Source organism: Geotrypetes seraphini, chromosome 10, assembly GCF_902459505.1.
Source record: "Geotrypetes seraphini chromosome 10, aGeoSer1.1, whole genome shotgun sequence".
Lineage (NCBI taxonomy): Eukaryota > Metazoa > Chordata > Amphibia > Gymnophiona > Dermophiidae > Geotrypetes > Geotrypetes seraphini.
In genome coordinates this window covers 30,532,704-30,554,896 of record NC_047093.1, presented here as the reverse complement: position 1 = coordinate 30,554,896, position 22,193 = coordinate 30,532,704, and the positions used below count along the sequence as shown (strand labels likewise).

Genomic DNA, 22,193 nt, shown 5'->3' with positions numbered 1-22,193 from the left:
TGCGCTGCGGAGCCCTACACCCTTCCCTCTGACATCCTCCTCACATCCCCCGACATCCCACTCTGACCACATCCCTCTCACATCCCAACATCCCCCTGGTATCCCATACCTCCCCCGACATCTACGCCCCCCCACCCAACATTCCTGGACCCCCCTCTCACATCCCCGGAACAACCCCCTGTACCTTCAGAAGAGCAAATGGCAGGAGGGAAGCTCACTCCTTCCTGCCTACAGGGCCATGTTCTGCAATGACAGGGCTTCCCCCTCCCAATGCATCTTGCTTGCCCTGGATCGGTAGCATGGAATGCTGCTACTCCTTGGGTTTTGGCCAGGCACTAGGGACTTGGATTGGCCACCGTGAGAACAGGCTACTGGGTTTGATGGACCATTGGTCTGACCCGGTAAAGCTATTCTTATGTTCCTTTGTTTGGGATAGTCGCTCAGATTTTTGTTAACAAATAGCTTAGCAAGAGGTTTATAAGAGGATTGGCAAGGTAGATGGCATTTTCTAAAATCATAACACCTCCTCCTATAAGCGGTGGAAAACCAGAAGCAGAAGGAGCATGCGAGTAGCATGTTCTGCTAAATGAGTTATTGTTAAGTGTTCAACATTTTTTTCTATAAAGGCTAATTGAACCTTTTACCACTTTCTCTGACCTTCTGACAGCTGGAGGCTGATATTATCAAACACACCCGGGCTCTGTCTGCCTGCAGTGACTCCAGAGAACCAGCAGATGTAAGTATGGCTTCATGTGGAATCGTGTATACGAGTATATGGCCTGCCCATTCCTCTTCTATCGTTGTTCTCTGCCTCTTAGCCTAGTGGAGAGTTTGAGTGTCTCGCTTCTTATTAAAGCACACAAGATAAACCCACGGTAGTGATGGTGGCTATGTACAACCTTGCAAATAATTGGGGTAGCTCCATGTTAGGAGATTCCAGGATATGTGCCATGAGAGCTAGCACTGTCGCAATAATCATTTTTTATAGCGCTGTCAGACACAGGCAGCACTACACATTAAACATGTGCATAATAATAATTATTTATTTTCTTATATACTGCCCCACCAACAATTCTAGGCGGTTCACAACAGTAAAAACTGAACATTTCAGTTAATAATATCATTTCAAAAAGCACAACTATCATAGCTACTACATCATTAAATGCATCATCAAATAAAAATACATTTAAAATACAGAACCTAATAAAAAGTACATTTGAAATGCAAAACCTGAAAAGAACAACATCTTAAAGTCTCAACAATCTTGTTTAACGAATAGGTAGGTTTGCAATAATTTCCTAAATGTAAGATAAGAATAGACTTGAACAATCAGCGGACTCATCCAGACGGCAGGTGCTTTGGGTAGGGAAGAGGAACATGCCTGGGGAGTGTGTGGCACAGTGGTTAGAATGGGAGGGGGGTGGGGGTTAAATCTTCTTGGTGTATGATATTGAAAATTTTTCAAGTGATGTTGTATTATATTTGGTTGATATTTACTGTACACTTGATGTAAGTTTAAAAATGAATAAAGAAATTAAAAAAAAAAAAAAAAAGAGCTACAGCCTCAGCACCCTGAGGTTGTGGGTTCAAATCCCATGCTGCTCCTTGTGACTCTGGGCAAGTCACTTAAACCCCCCCCCCCCCATTGCCCCTGGCACATTTGATAGTGTGAGCCCCCCAGGACAGATAGGGAAAAATGCTTGAGTACCTGAATGCAAACCTCTTAGGCTATAAGTGGTCTAAAAATGCTAAAAATAAAGAAATGTAAGAGACAATCCCTGCTTGATAGAGCTTACAATCTAATCAAAACAGACAAATAGGGGTTAGGGACATTGGTAAGAGTTAGGAGTTATAAGCAGCCTTGAAAAAGTGAGCTTTTTCCCTAGATTTGAACCCTGCCAGGGACGGAGCTTGATGTAGTGACTCAGTCAGTCTGTTCCAGGCATATGGTGCAGGCATTCAGTGGATATTCTGGATATTCAGTGCCAAAGCCTGGATATGAACACACACACAAAATCCCAGAACAATGACCCTATGTTTAAAAGGCAGAAAGAAAGCAAAAGCAAGTTCAAAAAGATGACTCTTCTTAAGAACGTAAGAATAGCCTCATTGGGTCGACCAATGGTCCATCAAGCCCAGTGGCTCGTTCTCATGGTGGCCAATCCAGGTCACTGGTACCTGGCCAAAACCCAAGGTATAGCAATATTCCATGCTACCGATACAGGGCAAGCAGTGGGTACAGTATCCAAAACCAAGGTTTATGATCTCATATGAAACCCAACACAGCACCATGTCCTTTTGAAGACATGTCAGAGGGTCCAGACGGCTTTTCAAAACCCGGCACTTTATCCGGGTTTTGAAAAGCTTCTAAAATCGCTGTCAGGTAACCCTATATGTACTGTTGTCTAACTCTGGTAACTAAAAGCACTGCATATTAATTTCACCATCCTGCGTCTCTTCATTCTTCTCTCCCCTCTTTCTAGTTACATTTCTTTCTTTCTGCTGCTATGTTTGTTTCCAATTTCTCCCGCTTCTCATCTGCACGTCTGTCTCTTTCTCTGCGCCTTGTTTGGTATCTCATTCTTTCTCATTCTCCTGGCAGTGCATCGTTCCCATGATGACGTTTCTGGAGGTGTCGCTACAGTATATGAATGAGAACTTGGTCCCAGAGAATTTCAAAAGGTGAGCTGCGGTGCCCAAGCCTTCCTTTCTCAATATGGCTGGGGGTATGAGTGTTAGCCTTGCTCTTTCAGACACCAATCATACAATATAATACAACAGTGGCGCTCGAATTGGTCCTCAAGCCGCCACTTAGCCAGTTAGAGATTCTTGAAGAATATACAAGAGAAACATTTGTCCATACTACCTCCAATGTGTGCAAATAGATCTCACGTATACTGGGGATATCCTGAAAGTCTGACCAGCTGGGAGATCGAGAGCAAGGACCAGTCTGAGCACAACAGCAGTAAAGATTTTCCCTTGCTAGTTATCGCAATGCTCAGTAAGATCAGTAGAGTGGGCAGACCTGATGGGCTATGGCCCTTATCTGCCATCATCTTCTATGTTTCTATTCTTCATTATAATTCAGGAAAGAAACTAATGGAGTAAACGTGGATTGGCCTGATACTGGCCTCTTCAAGTTCAAAGGACAAGTGGTCTTTGTTAATTTTTAAGTTAGAGCCACTTTGGATCCAAATGAGCTGAAGGAGAGCTCCCGGCTATCTTCCCATGAGAGGCTTTGACACTGCTGATCAGTGTGTTTCAGTAACATCAACCCACCAAGGTGCCTTCAGACTTTTTATTGTGTGGATCCTAAAAAAAGGCGGGTATTTCCAAATACATTCTCTTTGTATATTGAGAAATGCCTTGTTCTTCAATCGTGTGTTTCTTCCTCCTATCCACTTCCTTTCTTTCGTCCATGAACTTGGCTAGAGAGACCTCTGGGTTGGCTCGTATCAACATTCTGGCTTTTTTTTCCTGCTACTCTCTGCCTCTCTACCCAAGTTCATGGAGTAGCAGGAAAAAAGCCACAATGTTGATAAGAGCCAACCCAGAGGTCTCCAGAGGCCACCACTGAAGAACACCAACATAGGACAAATATTCCCAACTTTTCTGCCCATGCGTCCTAACTCTGCTCTGGAGGAATCGCATGGAAGCTGTCCTCAAATATTATGTAACTTTTTCCCTCCTTCCCAACTTTCCTCACAGTCACGTTTGTCAGTATATGTTTAATGTGTTTTTATTAATATTTCCAATACACTATTAACTAGTTCTAACTTTCCTTCTTATTAATTTCTTGATTGTTTTTTTTTTTTAAATTGTAAACCGGTCAGATATTTGTTTTATGATCGGGATATCAAAAATCAATAAACTTGAAACTTGAAACTCTACATAGGTTAGGTTAGATTGCACATGTTAGGTGCCATTGACTCGTGTTCGAGTCCTAGTGACTTGATAATGATATCAAGTTTTCATGGCAGAATACAGAAGTAGATTCTTTCTTTTGTGCAGTATAAATTTGATTTTGTCGCATAAACGCGATCCTTCGCCTCCAACACTGCCTATCTGCTGCTGCCCAGATGGGTGGTACATCGTTACTCTGACATCTCCACTGAAACCTGTTCGCTTTGGGAGGCCCTGCTGGTAGTGAAACTACCGACAGCATAGCTTTCAGCTTCACCGATGCAGGCAAGCCCCCAGTGGCACAACAAGCCCATGTACCATGACTGGAGATTTGCACTTACTATTACAGGAATGAACCTCATTTTTCAACCAGGTTACATAGATGTGGTCACAATCTCAGTCTCAAACTTTGCCACTACAAGGGCTTGCCTTAGTACTTCAGATGTGCCAAAGGGAGCATTCTTCATGAGTTCATGGGGATCATTTAGTCTCCAGACCTGTGCAAAGTTCAGGTTCTCTAATTTGGCTGCCACCAATGGTTCTAATTTATACAAAATTGGGCTGATTGTTTGAGTCATGTGGACATTTATCCATTAGGAATTGGAACTAGATCTCTCAGTTAGAATATTAAGCTGAAAACCTTATCGTGGTTGCTACATGCCTACATGCCATGTTATAGCTGATGTGAAACAGATTTTTAAAAAATATGTGGTGGATATGATATTTCAAACAAATTTTGCCTCAATTTCCCACAGCCTCCTTACTTTGTTGTGGGCCCACGTTGTCTCTGTATTGACTGACGTCTGCAAACAGCAGAGTACCTCACCCAAGTATTACAAGAGGCTTCAGTTTGCACTGAAGGTGAGTTGTCCTGGGAGGGAAATAGAAAGAACGACTGTCAGCATCCCACACTGGGGGACAGAATTGGGGCTCCTTAGGGGAGGTAAATCCATGCAACTGCCACACCTCACCGGGGTATCCCCTCCTAAGGCAGCAAAGTCCCCACCCTATGGTCTGATCTACAATTTCAGGTGGGGGCAGGATGCAACATCATTGGGCCACCACTTTTTTAACACCGCTGTGGTGCCAGGAAAAAGACCTGCCGTGATCAGCCTCGGGGGCTGAGGATTTGCTGCTCTTTTTGAACTCAAGCTTGGGCATCCCCAGTATTGAGCATTCTCCTTCTCTGTGTCCAGGGAGGGGGTAATTTGTGTTGAATTTAGTACCTCCTATGTCTGCAACCGCTGAGATCACGGAGGTATGTGACATCGCTACTTGTATTTCCCTCTTCTCCTTTTCACCCTCAAATCATGAGGACTTCCACCCAAATTATGAGATCCCGAATAGGGTTACCATATGGCTCTTGGAAAAGGAGGATGGATTGAGACATCCGAGTTTTACTTCTATTGCTTTCTATGAAGTAAAACCCAGATGTCTCAATCCATCATCCTTTTTCTGGAGCCATATGGTAACCCTAATCCTGAGGGAAGAGAAGGAATTTGTCTCCCCCATACCATGGGATAGCTCCAGGTTCTCCCTCATCATATCCAGCATCTTCCCTTCCCTCTCTCTTTTCTCAAGGGTTCATATCTCTCCCCAAGGTGTCCCACATTTCTCTCCTACCCTACTCCTGCCCCTTCCATTCCCTCCTCTTTCTCCCCCAAGCTTTTTAGTGTGTCCTGTTCCCTTCTCCCCTCCCCTCAAAGTGATGGTCACTCTATCCTATCTGTCCCCCCCCCACGAGGTGTTCAGCATCTCCCATTCCTGTGTGGCTTCGCTCTTTTCTTCTTTCCTTCTCTAACGCTTCTGAGGCGGCACCAACGAAGCAACCAGCATGTGTAAAAGACTCACCACTGCCAGCACAGAGCCTTAAGCACCTACACATGCTAAACGCCCCATGCTGGCAGTGATGTCTTTTGTAGACTTGTTGACTCCCCCCCTCCCTTTTCGTTTTGTGCCACGGTTGAGTTGGAGAGAAGTGGCCCTTACAGCGCTTTCATGTCAGTCCCTACAACCTTCTCCACAGGATCCAGTTTTTCAAAGTGATCGAGGATGCCAAACTCAGAACAAATGACCCCTCCAAGGACATGTGGAAGGAGTGACTTTTGGAGGTAAAACTCCAAGGTCAAGAACAGGCCGAGTCACCCCTCTATGAACTAATAATGTTTTTATTTTTTTCATGCCTCCAGAGCCTGGAAGCTTGTTTTCATGGAGAAGGATGTGGATTGCTGCTGGAAGACCTTCACACTGCAGCTTTCACACTGTAAGAACTTGTACAAGTCACTATAACAGTTTGTAAGATTTTATGTTCCTGATCAGCTGCATTCAATATTTATGTATTCATTCATTCATTCATTTTTCTATACTGTTCTCCCAGGGGGAGCTCAGAATGGTTTACATGAATTCATTCAGGTACTCAAGCTTTTTCCCCTGTCTATCCTGGTGAGCTCACAATCTATCTAATGTACCTGGGGCAATGAGGGGATTAACTGACTTGCCCAGGATCACAAGGAGCAGTGTGAGTTTGAACCCACAAACTCAGGGTGCTGTGCCACACTCTCCCCCGGTCAGGCTGCACATCTGCCCTAAATAGGTTCCTAGCTCCTTTTTATTGATGGAAGAGCTGGTGACTTGCCATTTTCTGCTGTAGAATGGAAGCAATATATGAGTTCAGTCCCTTCTGTCTACTTCCTTCCCAAGCTCATCCTTTAGAATAATAGATTGTGCCTACCCCACTCCCCCCAAAAAAATCTATGGCAGTTACAGGGTCCATCTATCTTAATAACCATTAACAGTGTTGTCTGCAGTTAGGGATGTACTGAAAAAAAAGTATGATTTTAAGATTAAAAACTATGTCAACAGGCTTAAGCCCAGGCCAGTGTTATCCACCTCCTCATTTGTGCTTCCCTTGTAGACCCTGGAAAGTGAGCTGGAACTCTGTTCTTCCAGCAGTCGGGAACTGATCCAGCAGTACTTCAGGAAGAGAATTCAGCAGCAGGTAAGAGACCTCAGGAATGTTGTGGTCAGGGCTTGCTGAGATGGGGGGGGAGAAGATTACTTGGACCCAGCCTCTAAAGCAGGGGTGTCAAAGTCCCTCCATGAGGGACGCAATCCAGTCGGGTTTTCAAGATTTCCCCAATGAATATGCATGAGATAAGAACATAAGAACATAAGAATTTGCCTCCGCTGGGTCAGACCATAGGTCCATCATGTCTAGCAGTCCGCACCCGCGGCGGCCCATCAGGTCCATGACCTGTCAGGTTATCATGATTTAGCCCTATAGCCCCCTTGTTTTTATCTATACTCTTTCCATGCTGATATCTACCCCTATCTGTATCCCTCAATCCTCCTATCCTTCAGGAATCCATCCAATCCACGCAGCTCCTGATTGGATAAGGCCCGACTTAATGCAGGAAGAGGCGGTCGGAGCATACCGCGAGTGATTTCCTGCATGCGCGGCGCTCCGGCTCCTCTCCCGCTGCCTTCTTCAGGCTCCCCCATGAAAAACCGTATTCGCAGTTTTTCGAGATTCACGGGGGTTCCTGGAACGAAACCCCCGTGAATCTCGGCGGAGCACTGTACTGCCTTGAGTAAGCAGGGCAGGGTGGGAGGGAAGCACGAGGCATGACTTTCCGGTCGGAAAATCTGGACCCCCCCTAGGCCTGCCCAGTTTTGCCCATCCCCCCACCTTGCAACACCCTAATCCCACCCCCAGTCCCTCCCCCGCCCCCCGCTCTTGTCGGGCAGGGAGAAAGTTTGTGCATGCACGGATGTCGTGCGATGACGTCATGGGTGCACGTGACATCATCACGTGTCATCCATGCATGTGCGGACTTTGTCCCTGCCGGACGCTATTTGAGGAGGCCGGGTTTTGAAAAGCCATCTGGACCCTCGGTCATGTCCTCAAAAGGAGGACATGACTGGGGAAATCCGGACATCTGATAACCCTATATACACAAGACCTCCGAGCCTACATGTGGCATCGTACTCTTTAGGTGGATGGGACAGAATGATAAGACTTTTCCAGCTGCAGAGTGCTTGACCTGCACTTCTCTCTTATGGCTGCAAAATTGCAAATCAATTATGAACCATGGAGGCAGCTGAGCTAGCAGGAGATCCCTCCTCTTCCTTTAGTCAGATACCCAGCTCCCCCTCTTTACATTATATTACATTACATTAGTGATTTTTATTCCGCCATTATCTTGCAGTTCAAGGCGGATTACAGAAGAGGATTTCTAGACATGCCCAGAGGTGTTACAGAGTAGAGCGGGTTGCTTCAGAGGATTGAAATGTTAGTCTTCATGGATTTCTTGAATAGCAGGGTTTTTATTTCTTTTCTGAAAGTTTTGTAGTCTGGGGTCGCGATTAGTAGATTGGAGAGTTGGTGGTCTAGTTTTGCTGCCTGTGTGACAGTTTTTTCCATTTGATGTCTCTGATTGGAGGATATGTGAATGGTGTCTGGGTTCTCCTGTGTCTGGTTGTGATAGTTTGGATTAGGCGGTTGTTCAAGTAGGCTGGGCTGTCACCATTTATGGATTTAAATAATAGACAGTAGAATTTAAATAGTATTCTTTCTTGAACTGGGAGCCAGTGTGAGTCGAGGTATGCCTCGGTGATGTGGTCGTGTTTTTTTAGTGAATAGATTAGTCCCAGGGCTGTGTTTTGTACTGTTTGTAGTTGTTTTATCATTGTTGTGGGGCAGAGGAGATATAGGATGTTGCAGTAGTCAAGGAGACCTAGGACTAGGGACTGGACCATGAGCTGGAATTGTTTTCTGTTGAAGAATTTTCGAACTTGCCTTAGGTTTCTCATGACCGCAAATGATTTCTGTATTGTTTTGTTGATTTGTGGTTGCATGGTGCAGCATCTGTCTATCGTCATTCCCAGATCACCTTGTTCTGTCTCAGCAGGATTTTATATTCAGGAAGTCCTGGAGAAAGCATATTTAATTGCACAGTAACTTCCTGTCATTGAACAGCTCTCTCAGGGTTATAATCTTCCATTGATTTTAACTTTGCTCTCACCTTTTGTGCCTTCCCCTCTTTGGCACTTGTAAGACACACAACCCCCCCCCCCCCCAAAAAAAAAAACAACCAAAAAACCAACCAACAACCCTGCTATGTACTCTGGGATCCTCAATAGTGCCACTGCTTTCTCTTTCAGGTCCACGGTAGTACTGCTGCCTCCTCCTTCAGGTTCACGGTAGTGCTGCTGCTTTCTCCTTCAGGATGGTACTAAGCCTGAGACCTTTGAAAAGCAGTTCCTGCCTCTTCACAATATAGAAGCTGAGAAAGCTGAGTTAGGACTCACAGCCTGTAACGCTACAGGTTTCTCCCTTAACGCAGTGATGCCAGGTTGCCCAATTCCAGGAGGAAGATCTTTGGCCAGTCCTGGTTTGGAACATGTACATTCCAAAGCAGTATGGGATTTGTAGTCCCTGATTCTACCCATTTAAATCAGTGCTGCAACTCACATAACGCATCAGGATGGAACTGTCAGAAATGGCCTATAATCTTTCTCCCAGAACTCAGTAACTTGGCAGCTCTATCTCCCTCATTTCACGAACGATACCCTCAAAAGTAAGCATTTGCTCTTCTAAGAAAACCTATGTTTCAACAATATCTTTTTTTTTTTTTTTATTAATTGGATGTTAAAATTCTGGGTTGCATGTTTCTGAGGTTTCACTAAACAGGATCCTCAGTCTCAGTATTAATGAGCTGTTATTGTATATTAATTTCTGTTTTTCCGTTGGCTAGCATGGAACTACTATGGAGAAGTATGGGGCTGTGACCGTGAAAGTCGTTTACTACCATTCAGAACAGAAACTCCACGTAGAGATCCTCAATGCGGTCAACCTCATCCCACTGGACTCGAACGGTGAGTGTCAAGTTCTGGAGCATTAGCCCAGGGGTTATTCACCTCATTGCAAGAGGAGAGAAAGACGTTGGGCAAAGTTCTTGCTTGTGGTGGAACAGTCTGTGGTGAGTGAAGACATCCCTTAATTCTATAAATTTGTACCCAGGTTTTCCGCTTAGCACACTAAGCTGTGGGCGAATGTTAAAGAATAAGGACTGTTGTACATGCAACTTAATTGGCTGCTAATTGACATTGATGACAATTACTGCCTGGTCTTGGCTGCTGATTGCTATTAATGACCAATTATTGGCTCTAATTGGTCTTAAATGAATTAGCAGTGGGTATTCTGTAAATTGTCTAGATCAGTGATTCACAACCCTGACCTGGAGGACCACCAGCCAATCAGCTTTTCAGGATAGTCCTAATGAATATGCATGGGGCAGATTTGCTTGCCTGTCACCTCCATTATATATGCAAATCTCTCTCATGCATATTCATTAGGGCTATCCCAAAAACCTGACTGGCTGGTGGTCCTCCAGGACAGGGTTGGGAACTACTGGTCTAGATCAGTGTTCTTCAATGCAAGGCCCAGGGGCCAGTTCTTCAATGCAGGCCCCTGTAGACCTCTGGGCCAGCCCTTATCATTCTGGCACTCTTTGCCTCTATACACAAGCTCATGGGGAAAGGGGAAAGTGGATAGAAGGACAAGGCATTTCTCAGTAGGTCAGAGGTGTCAGTCCTTCCTTGAGGGATGCAATCCAGTCAGGTTTTCAAGATTTCCCCAATGAATATGCATGAGATCTATTAGCATACAATGAAAACAGTGTATGCAAATAGATCTCATGCATATTCATTGGGGAAATCCTGAAAACCCGACTGGATTGCGGCCCTCAAGGAGTGACTTTGACACCACTGCAATAGGTGAAGAGAATGTACTTGGAAATTCCAATCTCTGTGAGACTAGACTTGATAAAAAAATTGTCAGCAGTGTCATGGCCTCACATGGGAAGATATTTGGAAGCTCTCCTTCAGCTCATTTGAAGCCAAAGTGTCCCTGACTTAAAAATTAGTGAGGACCACTGGTCTAAATGTTTTATCTTTGCTTACCAAAACAAGAGGATGGATATAACGATCTTTAAACACCCAACCAAGGGTATTCTGGAAACAAGGCTCTGGACAGACCTTGTGGGTTGTTCTTTAATTAATTGACATGTGATAATTAAGATCTGTTTGAAGAGCTCACAAGGTCTGTCCAGAGCTGTCTTGACAGCCTGAGCATCTTGTTATACAATTTCCCCCTATGGAAAATAGTATAGTTCATCCTGCACACTCAAATTCATACACAATTATCCCCTGAGTGTAATAACAAAACACAGTACACCTGCAAAAGGTTAAAAAAAATAACTTAAACAACGGTAGCATTTTGTCCATGTTTGTGTGTGTGTGCCTTATTTTGTAATAGAACCAGAGTATCTGGCTGCCTTCTATCCACACCTGTCTGATGAGTTCATTAGAGTGGGATAGGCAGTGGCGTAGTGAGGGTGAGAGGCGCCTGGGGCAGTGGTGCCCCTCCCCCACCCTCTTCTCCACCCCCCTCCTGCCCCACGTAGGCCACTTCCCTTCCCCTGAACCTCTTTAACGTTCCTGGCATGAGCAGCAACCCTCCAATCTGCTGTCTTGCCAGCGTCGACTCTTCCTCTGACATCACTTCCTAGGCGCGGGTCCAGGAAGTTACATCAAAGAAAGAGCAGAGACTGGCACAACAGCAGGTTGCTGCTTGTGCCAGGAACGTTACAGAGGTATGGGGGAAGGGAAGCGGTGCACATGTGCAGCAGTGGGGGGGGGGGCAGGGAAGGATCAGGGGGGGCAGAGAGGAGGATGGGTGCTTGCACCCTCACTAAGACAGGACCCGGGGCAGACTGCCCCCCCCTCCCTACTTACTAAGCCTCTGAGGATAGGGCAGCCTTATTGGAGAGGCAACATGGGTTTGACCAAAGCACAAAAAAACTCTTTAGTAAAACACAGCTTTCCCTCCTGCTGTGATGTATAGTGCTATGCTGTAGTGCTATTTCAGCCATTTAAAAAGCCTTAAGGATTCTAGTGACCAAACAGTAACCAATGTTCCAAAGAAAATAGAAGACATTCTCATTTTTGGCTAGCCCTAATCCTCTAATATATATAAACCAGAGAATAGCCTTCTAATGCAAACAGGGATGTAGTGAGAATAAGAGGATTTATCAATAATCCCTTGCTGCAACGCTTCAAAGCTCTCAACATGCGTATGAAGAATTTCTACTGTCCACGTAAGACATATGCTAGGAAACCTGGAGCCCACCTGGGAATGAAATCCCCAATAAAGGACTCACCATCTGTAAAAAAAGTGATTGATTCCTTAAATAGAAATGTTTTCTTTCATTATTGAAAAATAATCAAAAGAAAACTTATCTTTAGGAAAACTTGAGAGTCCTGACCTGGACCACATTTGCTTCCTTCTTCAGGGTTTAAATTCAGTGTTCATTATTACAGGCCTCTGTCAGTGACAGTGTTCTTAATCTCTTAATATCTCCAACTCTGCAATGCAAATTCAGCCCTCCCCAGCGGGCTTTTCCAGGCTGACTTTTCTCTCACCTTCACGTGCCCTCAGGTTCTAGTGACCCATTTATTCAGCTAACAATGGAGCCACGCCACACGTTTCCTGCAGTGGAGGCACGGACGACGCAGTGCAAGAAGAATGACCTCCATCCTCTGTTCGATGAAGTCTTTGAATTGTACGTATCTGATCATTGCAGCATGCCCAGGAAAATGGGATGATCTCAATGCTGGGCGTTTTGCCCAACTTTAATTACCGATAGCTTGCCTATGGAGTAAGAAAAGTGCCAGGGAAAAAAATTTCCACCCCTGTTTCGGGGGAGGAGCAAAAATCTAAAAACAGGGGAAACCTGTTCTGGGCAGGAACTAAAACGAGGTCATGACATGTTTTATAGCTGTCGCTGACAATGGGCAAAATGATCATAACAATGAACAGCTTTTCTACTTGGAATTTTGATCATAGCTCATGGAATGAGTCACGTAACTAATTTTGTTTTGGGAGGTTTTTTTGGTTACCATGTGCAACAGTGGCCTAGCAAGGGTGGGCGGTATACGGGGTGCCCCTCCCCCAAGTGCCCGTTCTCCGTACCTTTTTAACTTCAGCGTGAGCAGCCACCAATTTGCTGCCCGTGTCGTCTTTGGCATTCTCTCTGACGTCGCTTCCAAGGTGCGGGTCCCAGAAGTGATGTCGGAGAGAGCACCAAAGCTGACGCGAGCAGCAAGTTGGTGTCTGCTCACGCCAAAGTTAAAAATGTATGGGGGAAGGGAAGGGGCGTGTGTGCGGCAGGGGGAGGAGCAGGAAGGTGAGGCGGACCGTCCCACCCCCACCCGCTTACTACTCCACTGATGTGCAGTGCTCTCTCTAAGCAGCGGCTGGGTGCGTGTACATTTCTTTTCATGTGAGGGACAAGTTCTAAAAACTGACAATTTTTGATCCCAGTATTATCCCAGATCCCAGATGCATTTCTGGTTATTGCACTCCCCCCCAAAAATCATACATATACTATTTGATTTTGTTTAGTTTAATAAGGGCTCCTTTTACTAAGCAACATAAAGAGCATTTTTACCACGGGCCAGTATGGTAATTGCTCATTGAATTGCTATGAGCTTTGGAGCATTTACCTCGCTGGCCCATGGCAAAAGGCTCTTACGCTGCTTAGCAAAACCAGCGTTAATTTTTTATAGCTTAATTTTATTTGAAAGTCATGTTGGGTCTGTATTTTTGTGAGCAACCATGTAAAATGTATGAGCGATTGCTCACATGCTCTACTTAGAAGGAACATAGGCCATGTGTACATACCCATAATGGGTGACGAGTCATAAGCGCACGGAACAATCGCACGCCGACAAATCCGCTTGAACAAATGCGGGCAGGACGTCAGCGCGCCAGATTAAAACTTCACTTTTAAGCGCTCCGAGGGGTTGTGGGGGGAACCCCCCCACTTAGAGAGGAAAGTGTAATTTTTCCCTAAAAAAGAGGGATAAATTACACGGGGAGGGAAGTGAGAAGGGTTGCCTGAGAGATTGCTTCGGGTTTGTAGGGGGAAAAGCGTGGTAAGCAAAGGTCGGTCTGTTTAGGTGATGAATTTGTCAAACAGAGTGGTTTTGATTGATTTTCGGAATGCGTTGTAGGTCTGTCTGATTTTATTTATGTAGTTTCCCAGCCAGGATTGTTGCTTGTTAGCTTGGAACATGAAGGTTCTGTCAAGGAAGGATTTGTATTTGCAGCCAGTGATTTTAGGAAAGGCGAAGATGTTTTTGTTTCTGGTTGTTCGTGTGGGGTTGTGTAGAGTGAAGTGTGTTTGCAGGTAGGAAGGTGCTAGGCCCCAGATTTGTTTGAAGCAGATGCATGCAAATTTGAACTGTATTCGCGCTTCTATTGGTAGCCAGTGCAGTTTTTTGTAGTATGGGCTAATGTGGTCATTTTTTGTAGTATGGGCTAATGAGGGGGGGTTTCCCCCAATCCCCCCCCCAGCGACAACGGCAACATTTCTAAGTAAAGTGGGAGGGGAGGGGAGGGGAGGGGAGGGTTCCCCCCCTCCCCCCCACATACACACACACCCACACCCTTGGAGCACTTTAAAGTGAAGTTTTACTCTGGCATTCTGATGTCCGAGTGGCTTTGTTGGTGCGCAGTTGTCCCACGCGTATGTATGTGAGCTGCACTGGAATTAAGGAGCAATTGTATACCTCGGCACCTTCATTTCAGCACCATGAGACCTTGCAGTAGGAATCTATTGGGTAATAATAATAACTTTATTTTTATTTACCGCTGTACCTTAACGGTTCAAAGCGGTTTACAACAAAAAGAGATTGCATGCATACAGCGAAGTGACATCAAACATATTCTGATTAAGTGATGCATCATGAAGATTAAGTGATTTAAACAAATTTATCAAATAAGTAGGTTTTTACGGAGCTTCTGAAAGTTTGATAAGAGAAAGCACGTGGAATGAGATCACTTAAACTTTTAGTCCATTTACCAGCCTGAAAGGACAAAGTCCTATCAAGATATCTTTTGTACATACAACCTTTCAAGGTTGGAAAGGTAAATAGAAAGCTAACATAAGTAACGTTTGGCACCTGTGCTTACTCCAGCCATCGAATGTGGGCACCTAAGTTTGAAAGGGATGCATGCAACTTAGTGTTACATGAATAAGTGGGAGCTCTGCCCTTGCAAATTATACAGTACACTATATAATGTAAGCGGGCATTTGCAGAATGGCCCTTAGGCAGAATTGTGGCATTTATATACATTTGTGCACACATAAGGCAGTATTTATGCAATGGCGTAGCAAGGGTGAGAGGCACCTGGGGCAGGTGTCCCCCCCCCACCTCCACACGCACCTTCCCTGCCCCCTTCTGCCGCATATGTGCCGCTTCCCTTCCCCATGCCTCCTGTAACATTCCTGGACTAGCCGTCATCGGCTCTTCCTCTGATGTCACTTCCTAGGAGCAGGACCAGGAAGTGATGTCGGAGGGAGAGCCAACGCTGGCGCGACAGTAGCTTGCGGGTTGCTGCTCGCGCCAGGAACGTTACGGGGGAAGGAAAGTGGTGTCCACGTGCAGCGGGGGAGGCAGACAGGTGCCTGCGCCCTCCCCAAAATAGTGTCCGGGGCGGTCCGCCCCCTCACTCTCCCTTACTACGCCACTGATGCTCTGTTTACTGAACAATAAAGCATATGAGAAGTAGCTACAGTATGTTTGACATGTTCAAGTTTTTTGTCTCCCAACCTCTTCCCTGTATCCCTACCCTAATCCACCCAATACAGATTGTGGTTAGCAAAATGAAGGCAGCCAAAGAAAGCAATCCACAATAAAGAGTGTTGGCATTAAATTTCCAGAATATACCCCATCTGCCCTTCTCCTGCCCCATCCTAAAATCAAAAAGAGAACTTAAGAGGCAAATGACCAAATTGCCTCGCAACGTTTCAGTGTTGAAACATTGGTTCTTATATATATGCCAGTATTGTAAACCTTTATGCACATAATGTGCCCATAAACGTCAGTGCCTGATTTACAGAACTGCCCATCATATGCTTAGGCACAGGTTTCTGAATACCACTTCCACTGGACTCATGACAAGGATGCAGTGGTGTAGCGATGCAAGGAGGTGCCAGGAGTGGTGGCACCTGCCATCACCATCCCCTTGCGTACCTCTTCAAATCTTCACCAGCAGCGAGCAGCATTTCCCACCTGCTGCTCGCACCGGCCTCAGCTCTCCCCCCCCCCTGATGTCATTTCCTGGTCCCGCAACCAGGAAGTGATGTCAGAGGGAGAGCTGAGGCTGGCACGAGCAGTAGTTAGGAGATGCTGTTGGTGAGGATTTGAACAGGTGGGTGGGGAGGAGAGGAAAAGAGGTGCCCCCGCCAAGACAGCACCTGGGGCTGTCCATCACCCCCCTCACTATGCCAGTGCAAGGATGTCTGGGTTACAGGAGGGGGGAAATGGCTGCATGGTCCTATCCTTTCAATCTGATCTAACAATCATCTGTCCTGTCTTTCTCCACTCATGTCTCCCTCCTCTCCACCCTGTGGGCACTCATTTCTCTCTGTCTCATCTTTTACTGAGATAGTTCTTATGTGTTTTTTCAGTTTGGTCTCCCCCGAGCAGTGTGAACAAGAGGGGGCATGCCTCCTGTTAACAGTGTTTGACTATGACACTTTGAGATCCAATGACCTGGAAGGAGAAGCGTTTATAGCACTGCACAATCTCCCAGGACTGAAGGAAGAAGATGAGATAGATTTATACAGAATCACGCAGACCCGGCTCCCACTAATCCACCCCAAACCCAGAGGTATGTCTTTCTACCTTCCTCTCTGTTTTAGTTCTTCTAATTCAGCACTGGTTAAGCCAATGGTTGTGGCAGTGAACATTTTAGCTGGTACCAATGAGTCGGCACAGTGGGGTGGGGGTGGGGGGGTTGCTTAGAGTTGGGCATCAAACAAGCTAGTGGTGAGAGGCATGCTGACTGACAGATTCACCAGGCCATTAGCTTTTTCCACCCTTCCCTTTTACTTATTCTGAAAATGGCACTCATATTTATTTTGAACCTGCAGGCCTTGCATCATGTCATACTTAAGAGGCCAGCTCAATGGCGATAGGAGCAGTGCTGCTTCATGGTTATCAGATGGTCAAGCTATGGCTACAGTAGAGGTAGCACTCATAGCCCCTATGACACTCCCAGTCATTGCTCATCAATGCCAATCACTTTGAAGACTGGGAAGCCTTTGTCCATGCTTCTAGCTAGAGTACTGTTGGCAGACAGAATCTGAAACCAAGATTCTGGGTCGTTACATACCAGAGCTCCGGGACTCTAGCCCCTATAGAAGAAGGTTTAAAATTGAATTGGAAGCTCGAAAGAGCAGAACAATTGCTCAAGAAAGAGCACTAGATGAGGTGTGCTTAAGGTTGCCAGCAGAAACTTTGACCCAGTTTTGCATAGGTGATTTATAAATAGCATCGTTGCTGTGAGCTGTGAAGTAGGGGGCCAAAAGATAATGGCAAATGGAGTTTATTCTGAGGAAAAGGGGGGGGGGGGTTTCCAGTGGTGTGCCCCTAGGTTTAGTTCTTTTCAACATTTTTTGTAAGTTATTATGGAGAAGCTTCATTTTTATTATTCAATTTATACCATTTTTCTGGGAAAGACTATCGGGAAGGTTTTTTTGCCTTTTTGTGACAGATGCCCTGGAGGATGAGGAGAGTTCTAGTGAAGCTTGAAGCATGGTCTAGCCTAAGCAGTGGTTCTCAAACTTGTCCTGGGGGGGGCCACCAGCCAGTTGTCTGCCACCATTATATGCAAATCTGTCTCATGCATATTCATTGGGAATATCCTGAAAACCCAACTTGTCTGGTGGTCCTCCAGGACATATATGGCAACTACGATTAAGTGCTAAAATCATCTGTGAAGGAAGAGTGAGACCTGGGGATGATTGTATCTGATGATCTTACTTTCCAAACACATAAGAACATAAGAAGTTGCCGTTGCTGGGTCAGACCAGGGGTCCATCATGGCCAGCAATCCTCTCCCGCGATGGCCCCCAAATCAAAGCCCAGTGCCCTGAGACCAGCCCTATCTGCATACGTTTTGGTTCAGCAGGAACTTGTCTAATTTCGTCTTGAATCCCTGGAGGGTGTTTTCCCCTATAACAGACTCCGGAAGAGCGTTCCAGTTGTCTACCACTCTCTGGGTGAAGAAGAACATCCTTACGTTTGTACGGAATCTATCCCCTCTCGTTCTCTCTACCTTGGAGAGAGTGAACAATCTGTCCTTATAAACTAAGTCTATTCCCTTCATTATCTTGAATGTTTCGATCATGTCCCCTCTCAGTCTCCTCTTTTCAAGGGAGAAGAGGCCCAGTTTCTCTAATCTCTCACTGTACGGCAACTCCTTCAGCCCCTTAACCATTTTAGTCACTCTTCTCTGGACCCTTTCGAGTAGTACCGTGTCCTTCTTCATGTACGGCGAACAGTGCTGGACACAGTATTCCAGGTGAGGGCTTACCATGGCCCAGTATAGCGGCATGATATCCTTCTCCAATCTGTTCGTGATCCCTTTCTTAATCATCTTAATCATTCCTAGCATTCTGTTCACCCTTTTCGCCGCCGCCAAGCATTGCGCATACGACTTCATCGATTTGTCGACCAGTACTCCCAAGTCTCTTTCCTGGGGCATCTCTCCAAGTACCGCCCTGGACATCCTGTATTTGTGTATAAGGTGATAACCAAAATCAACAGGATCCATGGTGACAGGAAAAGCTCCTGCTTGGTTATATCACGGTGACCAGGCCAAGCTAAGATACTCAGTGCCACTTACCCAGATAGTATCTCTAAATATCCAGATAGACTTCCCCAGCACTATCCACTTAGTTCAAGGGCAGTCAGGGTCAGATCTGGAAGTTATCTGGGCCCTGCAGCTGTTCAATCTCAGTGCCTGGATACTTAACCAGGCATGCTGGACAGCACAAAAAAAAAAATGAAGGGAGCCCTCCTTGTCCAGTTAGTCATCCAGGCTGAATGTTGACCACCCCTGAATTATCTGGATACTTGGCAGTACCTGGAAGTTATCAATGCCCGTGCCCAGGTGTAGCCCTGCATTGAATACCTGGGTCAAATTCTCCCCCAGTGGTCAGTTCCTTTAAATCACTGACTACCAATGGCTGAATATCAGAGGAGGGAGGGGTACGATAATGGCCCAGGTATGATATTAGACCTTTAGAAGTCCTACAGTTTTTCCTACTAGAATAATCATTTGTATTGATAATATCAGTCATGAAATCATGATCCTGATGTGATGCAGTTTAATTAAAACAGCCTGCACCAACCCAAGTAGCCATTGCTCCAGTCTGAATACCTGATCTGGGTTAAAGGGAGACGTGTGCAAGTTACAACTGGATAAGTTGAGCTACATGCTAATAAAATCAAGGAACTTTATTTTTTAAACTCCTAAAAGCAAAAACTAGGACATCTAGCAATGTTTCCATTGTATTGCGGTAGGTCACCTTTGGTTGTTACTAATCTGGTTGGTGTGCCCTAGCTTTGCATCTGATCCTTTACCACCTTTGAGAAACCCTTGGGCAGAGCTCTTCTGCCTATTTATTTTAACCCTGGTTGTTGTTTTTTTGTCTCCAGGGGACCAGCTCCTACAGCTTCTGGAGGGTCGGAAAGGGGACAGGGAAGCTCAGGCCTTTGTAAAAATACGCAAACAGCGAGCTAAACAGTCCAAGGAAGCCTAGTGATAGCAGCCAGCAGAGAATCATCTGGACGGCTCCAACTACATGGTCGGAGAGCCCTAGTCCAAACTGACTTCAAGCATAGAAGTCAGTTTGGTGTAGGCTTGATTTCCTCCCCCCCCCCTCCAGATTGAGCATGCTCCATCACTGTGTTCAGAGGGGGGATTGGCAATCATTTTCAAAAGTTGGATCTTATAACTTCAAGAGCACCCCAATGGCAGAAATGCGTACTGGCTTATAGATCAAGAATGTTGCTATGCATATGTATAAACATTGAGGCTGGAGCAGAAAAAAATATATGCTTCATGAATATTTATTATGGATAGCCTGTGGGGTCAATAGAACAGGTTTGCGAACGGCTGCAAAGTTGGTCTAGAACAGTGGTCTCAAACTCGTACTATTTTGAGGCCCTTGGTATGCTTATCGTATTCACAAAAGTAAAATAAAAGTTTCTTGCTCATATGTCTCTTTAGCTATAAATGACCATATTATTATTAGTACTTAGTCAAAAGGAAAGATTTATAAACTATAAAGAGTTTTACCTCATGCAAAATTGTTAATTCTTTAATAAGACATTAACTATTTTTTTTTTTTGCAGCCCTCCATGTACCTACAAATTCAAAATGTGGCCCTGCAAAGGGTTTGAGTTTGAGACCACTGGTCTAGAACATAACAGCCTATGAGAATCCATCAATTGATTTAACTGCAAATGAGCCAAAGTGGCAGGTTCAGTGCCTGAGAAATGCTACAGCAAAGGGTCAAAAGGAGGTAAAGGGTCATGGATTTGATATAACCAGCAAGATGCCACAGACACATACTTAAAAGTGTTAAATTATTTATGGAAGTGGTTAGAGCTACAGCTTCAGCACCCTGAGGTTGTGGGTTCAAATTCCACACTGCTCCTTGTGACCCTGGGCAAGTCACTTAATCCCCCGTTGCCCCAGGTACATTATATAGATTGTGAGCCCACCGGAACAGACAGAGAAAAATGATTGAGTACCTGAATGTAAACCAGTTAAGGCTGGCTATAAGTGGTATAGAAATGCTAAAATAAATTCTCACCCTAGTCCTCAGGACATGCCTAGCCAGTCAGGTTTTTCAGGATGCCCCAATGGGCAAAAACCTCACTGTTCATGCCTGGCAGAAAAAAAAAACCCTTCGGTTCCTCTCTAATATCACTACAGTTAGAATTCTGTTTCGACAAATTTATGCAAGGCTTGGAAACCCATGGCAAAGATTTCAACAAAATACTCCCTTTCAAACGTTTAGGAATAGCACTACTACAAGCCTTCATTGAGTAGCTAATGTGCCAGGTGAAAAAAATAAAAATAAAAAAATGCTTTTTCGAGTGTCAACGAGTGTAGAATCCTATCTATCTAAAATTCAGCCTCATAAGGACCTTAATAAACATGCCTGGTTATACTTTCTCAACTCTGGGAGCCCTAATCCTCCTTGCTGCCAATTGCCGTATAACTTTTCAAGCTTCAATTTGGGCTTTTCCCAACCCCAGCAAAACTTGACGACCTCATGGTTTATGCTAGGCGAATCTTTGCACAATAAGTGACTTGGAATATGCATTTGGGAAAAAGATATATGCAAATAAGATGCATACGAAATCTAGAGAGGAAGAGTCTTCCAGACTGCCAGTTGTTTAGTAAATTTGAATAGTTAGTGGCTGTATATTAACTTTTATAAAGTTGTTTAGGATCAGAAGATAATTGTATAATAATAATAATAATAATAACAGCTTATATACCGCAATACCGTGAAGTATACCTAATGGAACCATTTTCCCAATGTAACAGAAGAATATTACCCCAGCTCGGATATCTTCTGATAATAATAATAATAATTATCCCAGGACAAGCAGGCAGCATATTCTCACATGTGGGTGACGTCATCCACGGAGCCCCAGCGCGGACAGCTTTTCAAGCAAACTTGATTGAAGTTTCAAGTTTGCACACTGCACCACGCATGTGTGTGCCTTCCTGATCCACTAGAGGGCGCATACCCTCCTCATGGTCCTCAGTTCTTAGTTTTCCGCTGAGCCAGAAAGACCCTGTCTCTCTTCTCTGCGTTCTTCTAAGTGCCTTTCTGGCACCGCGGCTTCTTTATTTTGTTAAGGAGTCGCTGTGCGTTTGTTAATTGATCGTGTATTTCTTTGTTTCAAAAAAAAAAAAGGACTTTTTATTGTGTTTTTCCTCCGGCAGGCCTTTCTGGGGCCTCAGCCATGCGGCTAGGCCTCATTTGCCTGCAGCTGTATTTTCTTCTTCCCTGGCCTCTCTCTGGGCTCACCTTGTGTGAGCAGAATGGCCGGGACCCTCTTCCTTCGTTGGAATCGGACTGTGCAGCTTCGATCCCCGGTAAGTTTTTCTTTCTTTCCTTCTTCTAGGTGCGTTACCGGCTGAGTCTCAGGCATTCCAGGCATCGAGTGCGATCGTGCCCGCCTCGACGAGACCTCCGATGCGTGCCTCCTTTCATGGGAATACTGGACGTCGACGGGGGCTTTGTGCCTGGACGTCGACGGGGGCTTTGTGCCTCGACGTCGACGGAGGCTTTGTGCTGCGACGTCGACCGGGGCTTTGTGCCTCGACGTCGGCTGAGTCTTCTGCC

General features: G+C 45.3%; 2 protein-coding genes across 4 annotated transcripts in view; both read left to right on the top strand.

The window, feature by feature from the left end:
* LOC117367373 (protein unc-13 homolog D-like) overlaps positions 1-6,283 on the top strand; it is an 82,313-nt gene extending 76,030 nt beyond the window's left edge. For both annotated transcript variants that reach the window (XM_033959825.1, XM_033959824.1), the window contains exons 25-28: positions 668-736; positions 2,603-2,682; positions 4,659-4,764; positions 6,093-6,283. In XM_033959825.1, coding sequence (XP_033815716.1) covers positions 668-736; positions 2,603-2,682; positions 4,659-4,764; positions 6,093-6,170 — 333 coding nt within the window. In that variant the 3' untranslated portion in view covers positions 6,171-6,283. The remainder of the gene's footprint in view (positions 1-667; positions 737-2,602; positions 2,683-4,658; positions 4,765-6,092) is intronic.
* A 138-nt stretch (positions 6,284-6,421) lies between these two features.
* On the top strand, positions 6,422-21,481 carry LOC117367374 (protein unc-13 homolog D-like). 2 transcript variants are annotated; one of them, XM_033959827.1, is made up of 5 exons: positions 6,422-6,901; positions 9,660-9,780; positions 12,404-12,527; positions 16,443-16,645; positions 20,179-21,481. In XM_033959827.1, the coding sequence occupies exons 2-5, from the start codon at positions 9,672-9,674 to the stop codon at positions 20,244-20,246; spliced, it is 504 nt and encodes a 167-aa protein (XP_033815718.1). In that variant the 5' UTR covers positions 6,422-6,901; positions 9,660-9,671; the 3' UTR covers positions 20,247-21,481. The 2 variants fall into 2 exon arrangements, with proteins under 2 accessions (XP_033815718.1, XP_033815717.1); XM_033959826.1 differs by lacking the exon at positions 20,179-21,481 and adding an exon at positions 19,480-20,064.
* Positions 21,482-22,193: the final 712 nt, after the last annotated feature.

Coding starts and splice junctions, on each gene's coding strand:
- LOC117367374 (XM_033959826.1), top strand. CDS start 9,672: ATGGAGAAGTATGGGGCTGTGACCGTGAAAGTCGTTTACTACCATTCA. Junction 9,781..12,403: donor CATCCCACTGGACTCGAACG/GTGAGTGTCAAG, acceptor ACGTGCCCTCAG/GTTCTAGTGACCCATTTATT. Junction 16,646..19,479: donor AATCCACCCCAAACCCAGAG/GTATGTCTTTCT, acceptor TTTTGTCTCCAG/GGGACCAGCTCCTACAGCTT.